Source organism: Peromyscus eremicus, chromosome 1 (assembly GCF_949786415.1).
Source record: "Peromyscus eremicus chromosome 1, PerEre_H2_v1, whole genome shotgun sequence".
Taxonomy (NCBI): Eukaryota; Metazoa; Chordata; class Mammalia; order Rodentia; family Cricetidae; genus Peromyscus; species Peromyscus eremicus.
Genome location: NC_081416.1, coordinates 99,265,452 through 99,284,295, shown reverse-complemented (window position 1 = coordinate 99,284,295; position 18,844 = coordinate 99,265,452). Strand labels below are relative to the sequence as shown.

Here is an 18,844-nt window from a genome sequence, read left to right as displayed (position 1 = left end):
GTGGCCTTCAGGAGCCAGTAGCCCTATGACATGTTCTCAGGGTGGGGAGTGGGCAGGGAAGGCCCAGAGGGTAAGAAGAGATATTTTAAGGATAGGCAGGTCACCTCACGTCATTGCTGGACAATGGTCTGGGGTTGATGGAAAATCTTGGTCTTACTTGAGCTGAAAATAGCACAAGGCAGAAGGATCAGGAATCTTACCCGCCGGGCAAGTGGCCTGGACGCTGGGCAGCAAGGCTAGATATCCACCCCAAGGGGCCGCAGTCTGATTGGCTCCTGGATGTGGGACCACAGGCCTAGCCCTGGTCCCCTTAGGAAACACTTCTACCAGTGGCTGCCACAGAACTAGGCCTGTGACCTCTGAAATCTGAATGCAGTGGTCCAAAGAAAACCCCTGGGGGTAAGACAGTGTGGTCTCTATCCACACAGGTGCTGTGTTCTCTGGTCTCTAGAGCAGCTGCAGGTGAGGGGGATCTAGGGGCACTCTGGTCCATGATGAAAACAGCCCTAACCCCAACCACAGGTCAACATTCAAGGCCTCCACGTCATGATGTGCATCTGTGCCTCCAGGTCTCGGAACAGCTCTCAGCTTCTCTGGAGGAAGGGTCTGCCTGTAACGTGGGATGTGGCTCTGCCTGAGCAGTGTTAGAAAGAGACAGGTTCAGTCCTGCCAGGAAGACCCAGGACAACCCATAAGTGGAAGTCGCTGAGGCGCAGAGGGACTCCAGGCACATTAACCGTAGTATGAACACAGAATGTGGGAGGTGGGCATCTCGCGCTAATCTGGGCAGATTGAGGCTGAGCTACACAACGCAGAATGATTATGTGGGTCCTGGTCTGTGATGGCTCCTTGTCACTTGAGGGCGCTCTGGAGGTAAGCTGTATAAAAGGACTGCTTATAAACCAGCTACATAGGGGGCTGGGGTGAATCCTTTGAGCTCACGAATTCCAGGTCATCCTGAGCAACATCTTAATACAACAAAATGCACAGAGAGCAACTGGGGATGCCTCACCTCTAATGGCAGAGAGGGGACAGTGGAGGTGTAGGAGGCTGACGAGGTGGATGGGGAGACCGTTCTCACAGGGACCTCCTATCCTTGAGGTCGGGTGAAGCCTGTCCCCTGTGCCTATTCCTGCCTAAACCCTGGAGCTGGCCCCGTCCACTGTCTTGCATTCTAGGGGACCCTCCCTGACTAGGGGTCACACAGTCCTAGCTACACAGCACGGGCTGTGCTGAAGTACCCTGCACCTGCTTTTAAGAATCAGTCGTTGGACAGGTGAGGCACCTGCCTGTAATCGCAGCACTTTGGAGATGGAAACAAGAAGGTAAAGAGTTAGAGGTCAGCTTCAACTACATGGCAAATTGGAGGCCACTTTTGGTTACCTGAGATCCCTTCTAACCAACAACGCCCTCCCCCCCTTCCCACAAGAAAGAACCAGTTGTTGATTTTCAGGAATTTTACAAAGAGACTGCCACTGTGTTGGTAATTTGAAATGTTACTTGCCCCACAACAATTGGCTGTGCCATAAATAAAGGCCCCCTCCCAGGTCAGTTAAATAGTTGACATTTACTTGCACATGTGAAGTTGTGTGAACTGGGGGACCCCAAGAACTAGAACCCTACTTGACTCTTCTCCACCTTGGCATAGTACAATACACAAGACAAGTGGCTTAAAAGCAGGGTTGACCTGGGGATCTGAAGAGGGATCCCTGGAGACTCCTGGGAGGCAGTAGTTGGAAGGCAAATGACAGAGATAACAGGCCTTTGTGTAGGTGATGGATGCTTTCCAGGCCGTGCCCTGTCCTCTGACCATGCATCAAAGCACAGCCCAATAGGCAGCACAGCCTATGATATAAGTTACGGTTTCCACCCGGCTCCCAGCCCGGGGAAGCCTCCAGATGGATCTGAAATCAGTTCTCAGGTGTTTGTCTCTTGGCCTGAGGGTCTTCTTCCGAGTGGAGTCCACTGTAGAGCCCAGGTCCATCCCAGGGGACCATGGGAACTCAGTCCTGCTTACCCACAAGAGTCCTCTAGTCACTTGTGATCTCACTCCTAGTCCAGGTAGCTAGCCCAGACTCCGCTGTGTCTTCTCTGGGCTTGCTTCTCTCTTGGATTTAGGAGGCTGAACTTCAGCCTGCCTGAACCCCAACCTTGGCAGGAATGGCAGCTGTCTGTATGGGAGCCAGGTGTCACTACCTTTCTTAAAATACGATTTCCCAGCTCACACATACAAATGACTGGGGACTTTGGGGTCCTGTTGCTCTTGGGACCACAGGATGAGTATGCCCAGCCCCTGCCACATGAGAATTGCTGATGATCCGTGGGAGGACATCAGCCCATTTGAACAAGCCTTGGTCCCCTACAGCTTCCCCTCAAGAACGAGCACACGCCTGAAGGGCTCTGACCTATAGTCGAATGTCCTTAGTCTCGTTCCCAGCTGGTGTGGACTCTGTCCGTCTTGAGTCATCACTGCTGATCGACACATCTTTCCTCACGGTGTCAGTTCTGTGAGACCTGTGCAGGCCCAGCCTGCGACGAGCCTGGGGGTTGGGGGTGGGCTCTGTGGGTGGTTTGGCATCTCGGGCAAAACGGACAAGTCTCTGCCCTGCCAGGAAGTAGAGCACAGGGTCAAGGCAACTGTTGGCGCTGGCCAATGGCCGCGTGATCTTGTACGCCATGTTGATGGCATTGAGGGTGTGGCAACTGAGGTCCAGTGACCGGAAGGAGTAGTAGAGGGTGCGGGTGACATGGAAAGGCAGGAAGCAGAGGGCAAAGACGGCCAGCACCAGGGCAATGGTGCGCACAGACTTGCGCTTGGCCCGAGGCAGGCCCCCTGTGGTCCCATAAGCCGGTTTGAGCAGCCTTCGGGCCATGAGCACGTAACAGACCAGGATGACAGAAAAGGGCACAGCAAACAGCAGACTCAGCATGACGGAGCTGTAGGCCACAAAATGGCTGAAGAGCTCTCGGGCCGAGGTGTCGTGGCAGGTGATGCGGGTCCCCCGGACACTGGTGGTGACAAAGTAGAGCACAGGTGCCTGGCAGGCCAGGACCAGAACCCACACCACCGCAGCCACACGGCGGGCATAGCGGGCCCGGCCCCAGCGCAGCGAGTGCAGAGGGCGCAGGACACCCAGGCACCGGTGCACACTGATGCAGGTGAGGAAGAGGATGCTGCAGTAGAGGTTGGTGTAGAAGAGGAAACGCACCAGCTTGCAGAGCATCGTGCTGAATGGCCAGTGGTCACCCTGGGCATAGTAGTAAACCAGCAGCGGCAGGGAGGCTGCGTAGAGAGAGTCAGAAACGGCCAGGTGAAACATGTACGTGGTGGAAGCGTTCCAGGTCTTGAGGCGGCACAGGAAGATGTAGAGAGCCACGACGTTCAGGCACAGTCCGAGCACGCACACCACGCCGTAGGACACGGGCAGCAGCACATACTTGAAGTCCTCGTTGAAGCGGCACTTGTAGCCCAGTTCATCTCCCTCCCAGGTGCCATTGATGGTGCTGTTCCAGGGGTCTGGGTCTACTGCCATGGCCCTGCGGGAAAGGGAGGTGTGGAGAGGAAGCCGTCAGGACTGGTGCTCTGAGAGGCCGTCCCTTCGTTAAGATTCACCTAGGGTAGGAGGTATAGCTTGGTGACAGAACACTTGCTTAGCATGCAGGAGGCCCTGGGTTCATACCCCATTAACACACAGACTAAAGATTTGCCTAAGCCAGATGTGGTGGCACACTCCTGTAACCCTAACACTTGCGAGGCAGAGGCGGAATTGTGACTTCAAGACCTCCTTGGGCTGCATAGTCAGTCAGAGGTCAGCCTGGGCTAATAGTAAGACCCTGTCTCAAAACCAACAAACAAAACAACAACAGATCGTCTACAAAACAAAACAAAAAACAAAGACAAAAAACAAAAACCCACTTGCTTACCCAAGTCAAAACTTTTACTGTCATGTGATCTGTACCTCTCCTGGACCCAGAGTCTCCTAAAGCCTCAAACTCCTTAGATCCGTGAAAACTAACATCACATGATTCTAACCTCACAACAGGATGAGCAAAGATAGTCTGAGGGCTGACTCCCGCCCGTCAGCTGTTTCGTAAATGAAGCAGTATTGGAGTCGGTTGAGTCGAGTAGGTGTCATCAAGGTCATGTGGACTTTAGAGTTTAAAATATTTACTCTAGAACCTGCTGATCCTTGCTCTAAACCCCTGGACCATAGAGTTCAAGAAGGAGGACTACACTCTGGGAATCCCAGGCATGGACCTGGCCAATGCCCATCGTCTTGGCCAGTATTTAATAAAGTGTACTTCAAATTTGGCTCAAAAAAAAAAAAAAAAAAAAAAAAAAAGATGGAGGACTCAGAGCCTTGGAACTGAGATCTGGAGGTTCCAGAGAGTTGAGGAGTTGTGATATTTGACCACACTGTGTAAAGACATCTCTGTTTTACCTCGCCTGCCTAAAGCACCTTTTGATTGGTTTAATAAAAAGCTGACTGGTCAATAGCTAGGCAGGAGAGGATTGGCAGGACTTCCCGAGAGATTAAGAACTCAGGGGAAGAATCTGAGAGGCAGGGGATTCGCCCATGAGACGAGGAGGAAGTTGGATATATGGTATGGTAATGAACCATGTGGCAGAATGTAGATTAATATAAATGGGTTAATTTAAGTTTTAAGAGCTAGTTGGGCACAAGCCTAAGCTAAGGCCAAGCTTTCATAATTAATAAAAAGACTCTGTGTCATTCATTATTCAGGAGCTGGCTGTCCAAACAAAGTCCACTATACAAAGGGGTATAATTTCAGATTGTAGGAAGTGGCTTCAAGACTGGCCCTCCCTAGATGCCCATCAACTGAAGAATGGATTACGAAAATGTGGTACAAATACACAACGGAGTACTACTCAGTAGAGAAAAACAATGACAGCATGAAATTTGCAGGCAAATAGATGAAACTAGAAAATATCATCCTGAGTGAGGTAACCCAAACCCAGAAGGACAAACATGGTATGTACTCTCTCATAAGTGGGTTCTAGATATAAAGCAAAGACCAATCAGACTGCAACCCACAGAACCAGGGAGGCTATATAGCAGGGGAGACCCTAGGATGACTGTGGCTTATACTAAGTTTTGGTTTTACTCAATTACTGGGCAAGACTCAATGAAACATTTCACTATTAGGATAAGAATTTATACTGTATCAAGCTGATAATAGAAAATTAAATAAATAAATAAATTATAAATATATATACATAAAAAATAAGGTAGAATGTAATCACTATACATATGTGTATATGAAATTGAAGACAGTGATGTTCTAAAACAGAAAGTGGTGATGGTGTCATGGGCTTATGAGGATCCTGGACTAAAGTCTATCAAATTGTGCAAACAGGCAAATTGTACACTATGTGAATTATTTGTCAATGAAGATTTTATAAAACGAAAAAAAAAAAAAAAAAAGACTGGCCCTCTTCTGTACCCCAGCACCACTGCCCACTGAGGCTTCTCTGGCCTGGGCATCCAGCAGGCCTCCTCTATTCTCTGAGGGCTGGAAAATTTGCAAGGGTCTCCTTCCATCATTCAGTTTCTTGTTTAACTTTCTTTTTAAATTGTGTGTGTGTGTGTGTCTGAGTGTTTCACCTGTGTGTAGATCTGTGCACCAAGTGTGTGCCTGGTGCTTGCAGAGGTCAGAAGAGTCACTCGAACTGAAGCTGTGGAGCTGCTTTGTGGGTGCTGGGAACAGAACCCCAGTTCTCTGCAAGAGCAACAAGTGTTCCTAATCACTGAGACATCTCTCTGACCCCTTGTTCAACTTTTTTTCCCCCAGATTTTCAAGACAAGGTTTCTTCATGTAAACCTGGCTGTCCTGGTTAGGGTTAAGGTCAGGTTGGCTTTGAACTACCCATCTGTCTCTGCTTACTCCACCTCCCCCACCTCCAGTACTGCAATTAAAGGCATGCACCACCACCACCCAGCCTCAACTTTTTCTTTCTTTCTTTCTTTCTTTCTTTCTTTCTTTCTTTCTTTCTTTCTTTCTTTCTTTCTTTCTTTCTTTCTTTCAAGTATTACTACTATGTTCTGGCACTCTCTACATCTGCATACAGCAATCCTGTTCTCCACCTGTGAGGGGACAACCAGATGGAGCAGTGACCTTTCTGAAGAGTCCAGGAAAGTCTAGGGTTGCTTCTGGAATAGGGAAGGCGTGAGGTTTCCTTGGAGGAGCAAATTTAGCTCTTCAGGCCTCCCGGTACCTTTTGCGAAGCTTGCCTTCTCACCCTCTTTGGGTCTTCTACTTTGTCCCTGTTATTCACAGGGCCTGAGCAGCCAGTGGACAGTGAATGCCTGGAGGGCTGGCGGACACCTTTCCTCCTCTCTGAATCCCATCCTGTGACCATTAAGAGCTCTTTCAGATTAGTGTGAGGAGGCCCACATCTGCCATCTCAGCATTTGGGAGGCTGAGGCAGGAGAGTAGCAGGGGTTTGAAGCCAGCCTGGGCTACACAGAAAGACACTGTCTCAAAACAAACAGTGGGGGGCTGGTGAGATGACTCTGAGGGCAATAGGCACTTGCTGCCAAGACTGAGGTCAATCCAAGGTCAATCAGAGGACCCCTAGTGGTTCTCTGACCTTCACATGTGCGTTGTGTACATGTGCACCCAAGACATTCACAGACATAAAATAAAAATGAACAAGTGACATCACAAATGTAAAGTAGGTGGATGAAAGAGAAAATAGCAACTCTGCCTGGGCTAGAGTAGAAAAGTTTTGCCCAAAGGGGCCTAAGGCAAGACTTGACCTAACAGAATGTGGTAAGTAGTGGATAATTTGCTTCCTTGGCCTTCATTTTCCTGAAATAATAACGTTGTATGGCTACAGAGAACAAGATTGTGTGGCTAAATCTTATCTTATTGAACAGGTTCAAAATAAGTAAAGAACCTCTTTATTTATTTATTTAATGTACATGAATGTTTTGCCTGCATGTATGTACATGCAACATGTGTGTGCCTAATGCCTGTAGAGATTAGAAGGTGGGTCAGAATCCCTGGAACTGGAGTTAGGGATGGTTGTGAGGCACCATGTGGGTGAAGGGTCCTCTGCAAGAGTAGCACTTCTTAACCACTGAGCCTTTCTCCAGCCAAGAAATAGTAGCTTAGCAACTTATGTGCATGAGTTTGGAATATACGTGTACGGTCATGCAGCCTGAATGAGGCATCTGGTTCCCGGGAACTGGAGTTATAAATGGTTGTGAACCGCCAAGGGGGAATCAAACCTGGGTCCTCTGCAAGAAAACCGTTAAGCTATCTCTCCAGCTCCAAGAAATAGAAATTTTAACAACAACAAAATGTTCTTAAACCGTAGTGTTCCTCCCTTGGAGGCACTTTAGTGCTGTGGGATGGTCTGTATGTCAAATGTGTTGCTGATTGGTCAATAAATAAATCACTGATTGGCCAGTGACCAGGCAGGAAGTATAGGTGGGACTAACAGAGAGAAGAATTGAGAGAACAGGAAGCTGGGTTGGAGAGACACTGCCAGCCGCCACCATGACAAGCCGCATGTGAAAATGCCGGTAAGCCACGAGCCATGTGGCAAGGTATAGATTAATAGAAATGGATTAATTTAAGCTGTAAGAACAGTTAGCAAGAAGCCTGCCACGGCCATACAGTTTGTAACCAATATAAGTCTCTGTGTTTACTTGGTCAGGTCTGAGTGGCTGTGGGACTGGCGGGTGAGAGAGATTTGCCCTGACCGTGGGCCAGGCAGGAAAACTCTAGCTACACTTTAGGGAATTCTTTTCTCATTTTTCCACAATCTACATTCTCTTTGTTTAAAGCAAAGCAGAACAAATGACAATAACCACATCACTCTCAGCTGCAGGCAGGGAGCAGCGTCCTGGACTGCAGCAGCTCATTCTCAGCTGCAGGCAGGGAGCAGCACCCTGGACTGCAGCAGCTCACAGCTGCAGGCAGGGAGCAGCGCCCTGGACTGAAGGACAGCAGCAGCTCACAGTTGCAGGCAGGGAGCAGCGCCCTGGACTGAAGGACAACAGCAGCTCACAGCTGCAGGCAGGGAGCAGCGTCCTGGACTGCAGCAGCTCACTCTCAGCTGCAGGCAGGGAGCAGCGCCCTGGACTGAAGGACAGCAGCAGCTCACAGCTGCAGGCAGGGAGCAGTGCCCTGGACTGAAGGACAACAGACTCTACATGAGAGTCCCAGGTGAGAAGCCCCCTCCCTCTCAGGTGTCAAATTCCCCCTTGGAGAATGGTAGTTCCCAACCTTCCCTCGGGAGAAGACGGAGTAGCTTCTAACCTGTGACCGTTGTCACCTCTGCACAGCTGTGCTGTCCCTGCCCACCACTGGTCTCCACACACAGGCCGCATCAGGCCTCTCCTTGCCTTCTCTCTAGTCAACATCGCTAATTTCCTGCTGTTCCCAGCTGGTGGAATCTCTGACACTTAGAGGCAGGGTGGAAACTTCCTTGTCCCCAGAACCAAGAAGCTTCCCTTTCCACCTGTTTTAAGACATCCTGGCCTCTGCCCTCCAGGCCAGCTGAGAACCCTATTACAATGGCCCTGGTCCAGACTGACCTTGCCCGTCCTCTCCTCTGGGCCAACTCACTAAAGCCCATTTGCTGTCCCTGAGCACCAGTTCCTGATCTCTGCTCCCTTGAGACCTCACCTCAGTTCCACAGAGACTGCTCTGCCTGACTTGGTCACTGGCCCCCTCACACTGGCTGGCTCTGCTATGCCCAGTTCTGGGTGGCAGTGTCCCAAGAACGCCCAGTTTAATGGAGAAGTGAGCCCTAGAGAGCCCTTCCAGACCTCTTCACCTTCGTTCACACCGTACTGACTGTCTCAAAAACCTTTCCAGAACGATCCTGTAAAGACTCATCCCACTCATTTCTCCAGGCTCTTTCTCAATGTCCCTTATCACTGAAACTTTCTCAGTCCACCAGACCCTCAGGCCATTTCTCCAGCCGTATGGTGATTTGTCTTTCAGCCCCCACTCCAACACATTTCTAGGAAGGCTGGATCCACATGATAATTTTCTCTGTACCTACAGCCCAGCAAGAGGCCCAACCTGCAAGCAGTTGTTGGAAGAAAGAAAGGATGAATGAATGAATGAATGAATGAATGAGTAAATGATGCATCAGAGGCTGTGGGAACCCAGAGGAGCTGAGCCCACACATCATGGTGCTCAGCCCACCCAAGTCCTTCTCCTGCAGAGGGATCCTTAGGCTACCTCTTTTGTTGAACACTGACAGGACGCAGAAGACCCCGCCCTGCCCTTCTATGCTGTAGCCAGGGAAACAGTCTGGGGTTGGTCAGCGGCCAAGGCAACCCCATACTTTCCCTGTCCCCCTCTGGCTCAGTCTGAACAGTGCCACATTCTGCAGTCCCCTCTGTTCAGTAGGTATCTGATTAGGTTTAAGAAGCTCCCACAAGGCAGCGTTCAGTCCCTGGTAAATACCTACACAGACGTTAAGCTATTTGTTTTGCTTTTACTGGAAGGGATTGGAAAAACTAGGCTTGACACTAAGGGCTGTCTGGCTGCAGAGCCTGAATTAAACAGAGCCTGGGATAGAGGAGCAGAGCAGGGTCCCTGCCTCGGACCCCACTGATGTAAGCAGAATTCAATGCACACACATACAAAACGCCCAGCCTCCCCACCAGTGACCCACCTCACACACCCGGACCTGATGAGCTCCTGCTCTTGGTGTGGCGAGGATGCTCAGTGTCTGCTCCGGTTCTTCACTCATAAAAGCTCAGGCCTGGACCAGCTGCTGGGACTGAGGCAGGAAACAGGAAGAGCAGGTTCCCAGGCCTGGGGCCGCGCCCAGCCTTCAGCATTTTTCAGGGCAAGCAGATGCCTGGAGGGCTCCTGCAGACACCCAGAGATGAAGACACAAATGTGGGCTCAGAATCTGCCAGCCAGGCCATGCTTGCTCGCTCTCTCCCGCAAATCGCCTCCTCGGCTTTAACTGTGGACTGTGGCCCCAAAGAAGCCAAGAGGAGACCCGGTGTGCTTGTCGTGGTCACAGTGCCCTCTGCACGCCCACACACCCTGCTATCTCCTGCTAGCTCATATGTTCCAGGAATGGGCTGTTCATAGCCTCCTTCTGAGGCGCCCCCTTTCACAGGAAGGAGACTTTGGGAAAGATCTCCCCTAGTAGCTTCAGAGCGGAACCAAGTCTCCAGTGTCCCTTCCCTTGGCCCCGATTCTGCACTCCAGCCCCACAGCAGGAAACAGTCAATACCCTCTTGGCCGGGTACATAGTGCACGGCAGCGCCAGCATACCTCTGCCAGGACAGGTGTCTAACTGAGCCTCTCCTCTTCCCTCCACATCTAGACATTCCTCCACAGCTGTTATAAACACACACACACACACACACACACACACATACACACACACACACACAACACACACATACACACACACACACATACACACACACATACACACACACACACCTACACACACACACACACACATACACACACACACACACCTACACACACACATACACACACACAACACACACACACACACACACATACACACACACACATACACACACATACACACACACACATACACACACACAACACACACACACATACACACGCACACACACACGCACACACACACGCACACACACACACACAACACACACACACGCACACGCACACGCACACGCACACACAGGTCCAAATGCACACAGACACCCAAAGCACACACTTTCACATTCATGTGCACATGCAGGGGACATATTGACATGGTCTAGATGGGGCCTGCTACAGCCCCTGGAAGCTACCTCAGCTGAATTCCCATTTGACGGAGGAGGAAACTCAAGGACAGAGCTGAGCTGGAAGCCCCTCATGTACAGCAGACACAGGGAATTTGCTAGACAGAGGATAGCTGCCTCAGGGAAGGACCCCTCTGTATGGACAGGTCCCAGCATCCACCAGGAGCCTCCAGCACCCACGAGGAGCCTCCTGAAAAAATTTTTTTTTCTTTTGAGAAAGAGTGTTATACATCTCAGGCTGAGCTCAAACTCACTATACAGCTGAGGATAAACTTGGCTTTCTGATCCTTCTGCCCTTACCTCCTAAGTGCTGGGATTATAGGTGTGTACCACCATACCTTGTTTATGTAGTGCTGGGGCTAGAAAACCCAGAGCTTCTAGCATTCTGGGCAAGTACTCTACCAACTGAGCCACACACATCCCCTTTTTCTTTGGTCCTGGGGTTTGAACCCAGGAACTGAAGTCTGCTAGGCTAGTGCTCTACCACTGAGCTATGTTTCCAGCCCCCGAATATCTTTTCCCATCTGCTAACCTTCTCAGCCATCGGGGAGTGGAGCCCCAGGCTGGAGGTGCAGTGTAAAGATGGGGAGCAGGAGAAAATGGGTGGCTGCAGGATGTAGGACCAAGAGAGGGTTCGCCTGGCCCTGGCATCTTAGGCTGACACCGGCCAGAGTGTGCGTTGCTATCTGGCTGTCTGCTCAAGAGTCTGGTGGCAAGACGAAAGAGTTCCCCCTTTCACCCTGCCCCACCCAGGTGCATTCCCCGAGGTCTGTCCTCAGGAGGTGCCTGACCAACCAGCTAAGGTAGAGCACACCACTTTCTCCGAGGGCCTCTACCATCCCCTTAGGTTCCCGTCTACCAGTACTCCACCCCATCTGATGCCCACCACTCACCAAGTCCTACCAGTCCAACCAGTGGAGTTCCTTAGACGTGCTTGTACATTCTTTGCACCAAAGTAGAGACATAGGACTAAGCTTTCCCTCTGAACCACTCACCATCCTCTTTGCTTCCGTCCTCGCCTCCCTCTGCCCTGTCCAGCCTCAACTCTCCAGTCACATGGTCTTCTTAATGCCTACCTTTGAACACATGCCCTTGAGTTCAAACCCTTCCATGGCTCCCCGGCACTGTCAGGTAACATCCAAGGTCCTCAGCCTTGCCCTCAAGGTCCTAGCTGAACTGGTCCCTGCCATCTTCACCTTGTCCCTCATCCTCCTGTCTCAGTACGACTGAAGCAGTCGCATGGTTCCATCTCCCTCAGTGACAACTGCCCTTATCATCTACCATCAGCCTGGTGGTGAGAAGTGAGCATTTTCTGTACCCATTTTTTTTTTTTTTTTATGTTAGGTGGCTTCATAAACCTCTTCATTTTTAATCTGGAGGTTTCAACAGGCTAAAATAACCTCCTCAGGGCCACAAAACTAGCAAACAGCATGGAGCTCTGCTGTGCCCCTGACCACTACCTCCTACCCTACCTTGCAATGTCTAGATCCCATCCCCAGAGAGCTTCCTGGCCATTCATCTTTGACGCCCCCCACCCCCACCCCCACCCCAAAGCTCTGCCTTTGTTAAACCTCCAGCAGAGGAGGTCTGCTGACTCCAGACTGGTTCCTTCTCACTTGTCCCAGGCTAGTAAGTCTAAAGCCAAGAGGAGGAAGCAGAGCTGTTTCTAAGCTGGCAGCGGACTTTCTTGGGTGGTTGGACGACATTCCAGCTCCTCTACTAGGGTGGCTCTGGAATGTGCCACCTGCTAGGCTGGTGGACCCTGTCCAGCTTGGCAGGAAAGAGTGTCTTATCACACCCCAGAGACCCCTGCTACCTACTTGCCTATGCAGGAAGAGATTTTGAGAGGGGAACTGAGGACCTGGGCTTAGAACAGCATGAAGACGGAGGAGAGAGCACAGGGTGGGCGGGGAATCTGTTCTGTCCTTCCCAGCTGTTGGATGGACAGAGCTGTCAATCTCACAGCCCACATGTCAATCTCCTCTTCACAGAACAGAACTTGCTTGTGAGCAAAATCTTCACACACACATTACAGAATAATAAGAGAGGAGGCTGCCGTGTAGGTTAGAGACAGGAGGGATGGGGTACCCCCAAAAGATGAGAGGGGCAAATAGTCCTGCAGGAGTTATGGGCGAGGCTACAGTGGCAGGGTACAGCCAAGCTAACACAAGATCAGTGCCTCGGACTCCCAGACCCATCCTTCAGGAGGAAGTAGGTCCAGAGCCCTCCCAGATTTGTCCTGGGTGACTCTGAGATTACATTCTCCCCTAATCTCAAGACGTTCACTGTCAAGGTCAGGGAGGCACACCCAGAAGCAGACAATGACAACTCAGGATGATCAGGGCTGAAGGAAGCTGAGGAGGCCCTGCTGGGAAAGGCGGCAGTGGCGGTGGGAGGCCCCCACTGGGGAAGGTTTCCTGGAGAAGAGGGCACCTGACTTGTGGTTAGAAAGATGAGTAGGCATCATCAGGTGGGTGGGAAGAAGAGAGAGCACAGATCTGGGCAAGATGACCTGAGCTGCTGAGCACCCCGTGGTTTGAGCAGACAGGGCAATCCAGGCAGCATAGGATTAGGAGCCTACAAGTCCCTGCCTGTCCCCTTCCAAATGTCCTCCAAGGGGTTAGAGGTCAGCAGTTCTTCCAGCTGTGCCTGGTGTGTTACACCAAGAGCACTGAGCACCAGGCCTAGCCTGGGGACCCAGCTCAGGGGTGACATCTGATGGTATCATATGGTGCTTTCGTGGTGTGAGACCTCCATTCTGGCAGGCCCCTGTGCTCTGCGGCACTTTCCCTAAAGCTCCCAAGATCTCAGCTGTGGGAGCACTCACTGAGGCAGAGAGGGCACTGAGTGCTCCACAGGGCACAAACCTGGGACTCTAAGGAGAAAGGGCCTACCTAGCCAGGGCAGGTCTCCAAACTACTGATTCTACCTGGCCCAGCTCAGCTGAGTGCAGTACAGGGCTCCAGAGACGGGCTAATGGGCTCAGAACCACAAGGTCCGGGACTCCACCCCTGCCAAGTACACCGGAGTGCCTCCAGCGAGACCCAAGAAGTAAGAACACTGGGTTCAGGCTCCAGCTTGGAGCCTGGGATGCTGTGCATCTGGGTCTAATCAGGCCCAGTGCCTGATGATGAGCTCTCCACCGGTCAAACTGGAAGAGTCACAGATCCATGGGGCGCTCATGAAGAACAAATAAGACCAGGGAGCCATGCGGGTGGGGGCTCACGGGGAGCAAAATGCTCACAGTCCTGACTTGCAGGCTCTAGCTTCCCGTCACGGCAGGAAAAGGCTGAATTCTAGGGTCCTACAACACTTCTTCTCATCACCGGTCCTGCTCTGGGTCCCCAGCAGAGAGAGAGGTCATGGTCCAAGCCGTGATCATTCGGGGAGGGGCAGGAAGTATAAGAGATGGGAGAATCCAGGTTCTCATCTCAGGATACACAGGAGGTTGTGAGACAGACCGTCTCCTCTGAGCACTTTTGGAATATTCCCAGGTCAGTGCCTCTCCGAGTCTAATCCCAGGAGTGCCGGAATCCCATGCTGTCCCTTTAGTTCACCTGCCAAAGCAGGTGCTGTGTCTGAAGTTCTGTTTCTTGTGGCTCCAAAAAGCCTTGGCTAAGACTCTCAGAACCCCGGGAGTTTGTGCTTAGAGTACCACAATCATAATTCACAGTCCTCTGAGCCCCAAAGCTCCAGCAAGCACCTGTCAATGTCTCCAAATGCGTGGTTCAGAGGATGAACTCTGCCAGACCCTCTGAGGAGTGTCCAGTCAAGCTTTGGGAAAAGACCCAGGCATGGATAGGTCACCTTGGGAGATCTAACTATATCCAAAGGGAAGCCAGGGACAGGGAACTCAGGGGTCACAGAGACAAGGACAACTTGACTTTGGGGAGGTGGTCAGTGGAAGCTTCCCCAAGGAGCTGCTCTTAATAGATAACCTGGGGTTGTCAAGCAGATGGAGATAGGGAGGGAGGATACCCAAGCTAAGACTCAGTGGGTGAGGGTACAGGCTATTGAGAAAGTGCCAGGAGATCATGTGTGGCTGGCTTGGAGGGTTAGGCGGCATGGAATGTGTGGGGGCCAAGGAATTCATATGAAAGGGCTCAAATGCCAAGCTGAGAGCTTGTTCTCCCACTTAAAAAGGGAAGGCATTTTCAGAGCTGACCCTTACAAAGATGGTACCATGTGGAAAGCAGTTAGCGCCAGGGAGTTTGGAGGGTGGGCGACCGCGGAGGAGACTGTACATATAATGGTACAGGCAGAAGAGCTAGTGTCTTGCTCCGGGACTCCCTGTGAGCCTCCTTCCTGACCCAAGTCCAGGCCTGGGCAAGTCTAACAAAATGAACTGGAGGCTAGGCGCACTCTCCAGGAGGCTGTATCCGAACAAGCTGGAGGGAGGCCCAGTGCCTAGGCCTCTCTTCGGCAGTGACAGTGACAGGACCCCAAATAGAGGATCGTGTTGGGTCCAGCAAAGTCTAGGATGCCTCTCTCTGCATCAGGGAATCCTGCTACTCATTCTATAGCAAGACTCAAGTAGGCCTCAGGGTCTGGGTGGCCGGGCGATGGAGGAGCTTCTCTGTCTGTCTCTCTCTCTGTCTCTCTGTCTGTCTCTGTCTGTCTCTGTCTCTGTCTCTCTCTCTCTCTCTGTCTGTCTCTCTCTCTCTGTCTGTCTCTCTGTCTCTGTCTCTGTCTTTGTCTCTCTCTCTCTCTCTCTCTCTCTCTCTCTCTCTCTCTCTCTCCACTGAAGGGCTGGGATGTAGCTCAGTTGGTAGAATGCTTACCTAGAATGCAAGAAGCCCTTGGTTTGATTGCCAGCACCAAATAAAACAGGTCCACGCCTACAAGCCTAGCATTCATCAAGAGGTGAAGGCAGGAGGATTAGAATGACATTATAATGACATTTTTTTTTTTTTTTTTTTTCCGAGACAGGGTTTCTCTGTGTAGCTTTGCGCCTTTCCTGGAACTCACTCTGTAGACCAGGCTGGCCTCGAACTCACAGAGATCTGCCTGGCTCTGCCTCCCGAGTGCTGGGATTAAAGGCGTGCGCCACCACTGCCCGGCTATAATGACATTCTATAGGCTGAGTTCAAGGCCAGTCTAGGCTGCATACACACACCCTGTCTTAAAGGTGCGGGTGTGTGTTGTGTGGGGTGGGGGTGGGGGGTGAACCCACTATGGTGGCTCTTCACGAAACAAGGCCTTTCTCTTCTGAATATCCACTGCACCTGGTCGCTCATTTCCAAAATACTTCCTGGCACTTGCCACGTGCCCCGTCTGTGCCAGGCAATGGGGCAGAATGAGAAGGCAGCCATGGCCCGGCTTCATAACACAACTAACTGGCTTCTCTAGAGATTAAGGAGAGTCCTGCAGCCAGGTTCTCCCCATTAGGCCCCACTGGTGGTTTAGGATCCCAAGGGCACCTCAGCGGGAAAGTATGGGTTAAAGGGTGCACAGACAGGCCCAGGGACGGCAGTCAGGGGAGAGAAGAGATGCCATCAGAGGACACTTCTTACTCGGTGGGTCAGCAAGGTCTTCCTGGTCTTATAAGCAGACCTGGGGATAATGGTAGTTAACCCGGAAGGGTGATTAGGCCACAAGAAAGCCCCAAAGAAAGGCTCCTGGGGGCAGTCAGGCACGGTGGTATACGCCTTTAATCCCAGAGCTTCTGAGTTAGGTTACCGGCAGATTTCTGTGAGTTCGAGGTCAGCCTGGTCCACATAGTGAGTTCCAGGCCAGCTAGGGCTACACAGTGAGAACCTGGTATTCAAATTCCCTTCAGCCTAAAAACAAGTGTCATAGCCTCATCCTGAAGCTTTGGTCCTGCCTGGGAAGGGCCTCAGCTGGGGCAGGTAGGCAGGAGTCCCAGGTTTTATCTGGCTTGGTGACCTTGGACAAGACATTCTCTGTTTTCTCATCTACAAAATAAAGGTAACAGTTCCTTTCTCATGGAGTCTTTAGGAGGAGAAAATGAGGAATTTTTGTAAACTGTAACAAGTAACAATTCAATGACATTCCAATAAGGAGCATAAGCACTTGTAAATAAAATGAAAGAAAGATTTCAGTCATGAAACTAAAGATCTCATGGTGTCACCCATGAGGCCTTGGTGATGTCCTCACGATTTCAACTGGTTCATGGGGAGTGTGGGCAAGAGGGGTACTGGAAACACTACGATCTCACTCTGCATGCTAGGCAGCCATTTCTCAGGATTGCTCAGAATGCCAACCTTCCCATCTCCTCAAAACCCAGGAGAATCTGAAGCATGGAGAAGAGTGGCAGGCCTCTATGGCAGGGCTTGCCCCCATCCCTCCTGCTGGACCGGACTGGCACTGGCTGCCCGTTCAGACTCTCCTTCCTCCCGCTCCCACCCGCAGATAACTGACACTTCCCTGGGGCCCCACCTGATCTTCAAAAGCTGTTATTCCAAACTTGATCCAAATCCAAAACAAGGCTGCCCACCCACGGACTCTGGGGATGACTTTCTGAGAACAGAAGTCACCTAGCCCTGTAAATCCCCAAACTGGAAAAGCTAGTTTACAGTTCCCAGCAGGATCTATCTACACTTGGGTCTAGCTCCTGGAGATCAGACACACACACACACACACACACACACACACACACACACACACACACACACTGGGGTGGGCACTGTCTTTCTTCTATCTGATCCTTCCTACAGCACCACCTGCCAGGTTAAAAGTTTCCAGGCAGATTAAAGTCTTAACTGTCCTAACATGAAACTGCACCACCACCACCCCTCCAACGCCGCCGCCACTGCCTTCCCTATCTCACCTACCCGCCCCCACCCGCCCCCAAGCGGGCCACCCAGAGTGACTGGGGGTGGGAGGAACGCAAGTACAAGAACTCTCAGGATTCCCGGGGCTCTGTCCACAGACTTATCCTCAGGGGTACACACACAGACAAATTCAAGTTCAGCCACTCACACCCCAGGGGTGTGCGCATTCGCCCACGAACACACAGATTTCCCCAGTACGCTGGTAAACACACCAGGGTGTCACTCACCAAGATCCACGCTCCAGAGGAGACAAAGTTCAGCAGCACCGGCAGCCGGCTCTCGCCGTCCAGTTTTGCTCAGTACTAGGGCTGGGAGCCGGGGTCGGCAGGACAGAGTCACGTAATGGGCTCTCCTGCCCGGCCCTGAGTCGACTGGAGCGCCAGTCCCCAGGCCGCACCCGGTGGCGACCTCTCCCGTCATCCGTTCCCCTGTAGGCTGCCCCCCTCACCTCCGCGATGCGCTGGTCCCCTCCAGGAGCCACAGCCGCGGTTCCTGGTCCCCGAGTCCCATGCCCAGTCGCGCAGGGTCCCACGTGCCTGGAAGAGCCGCGGTCCCCGCCCCACCCAGCCTGGCTCCGTACCCCATGGCAGGGCGGCAAGCAGGAGGGCGGGGCGGACTCTGGGCAGACGCTGGAGCCGTCCGTCCGGGACAGATGCCTCCAGTCTGTCACCCGCTTGGGGACGCGGCCTGGCTGTACCGCCCCGCAGGGTCAGCGTGTCCGCCACGGGTGTTGAGCAGGGAGGGGAGGGAGGTGACCGTCCTGGCTGGGCAGAGGCCACCTGCCTCGCTCACCGGATCAGAGGGGAGGTTTTCAGAGATGCCCAAGTTTTACAAGATTTGCTTGGTGCTGGCGTGGCTCCTGTCGCGGCCCACCGATGGATCTTTATGCTAACCCGTAGCCTCCCCTCCGCTGCCTCCCCTCCGCTGCCGCCCTAGCCCATCTCACTTCCGGATGGACCTGCTCCGGTACCGGGAAGGGTCTTTACCCCTTTCAGCGCCTCCATCTGCTTTCGCTCTCACTTCACCTCACCAATAGGTCCCCGAAGTTCCTGTTCAGTTTGGTCTCTCATCTTGTATTGCCTCAGTTCTTCTCTCTGCCCTGCCCTGAAGACCGTCTGTAGTCATGAACCCTATTTATGCCCCAGTCCTAATTTGAGCGCAGTAGGGCAAGGACCACATCAGCCATCTCTCAACAGCCGTCCTGTGAATGGATGGATGCACGAGGGTCTGCACCCTCCCATTTCTGGTCCAGGAATCTGG

General features: G+C 52.1%; 1 protein-coding gene across 1 annotated transcript; it reads right to left on the bottom strand.

The window, feature by feature from the left end:
- Positions 1-1,439: 1,439 nt before the first annotated feature.
- Positions 1,440-18,211, bottom strand: P2ry2 (purinergic receptor P2Y2). The gene is made up of 3 exons (XM_059270382.1): positions 17,812-18,211; positions 9,665-9,864; positions 1,440-3,537 (listed from the first exon to the last, which is right to left on the bottom strand). Exon 3 carries the CDS (start codon positions 3,531-3,533, stop codon positions 2,406-2,408), a length of 1,128 nt encoding a protein of 375 aa, XP_059126365.1. The 5' UTR covers positions 3,534-3,537; positions 9,665-9,864; positions 17,812-18,211; the 3' UTR covers positions 1,440-2,405.
- Between the last annotated feature and the right edge of the window lie 633 nt (positions 18,212-18,844).

Bases quoted from the DNA above. Each gene is read 5' to 3' on its own strand.
- P2ry2 (XM_059270382.1), bottom strand. From the start codon at position 3,533: ATGGCAGTAGACCCAGACCCCTGGAACAGCACCATCAATGGCACCTGG.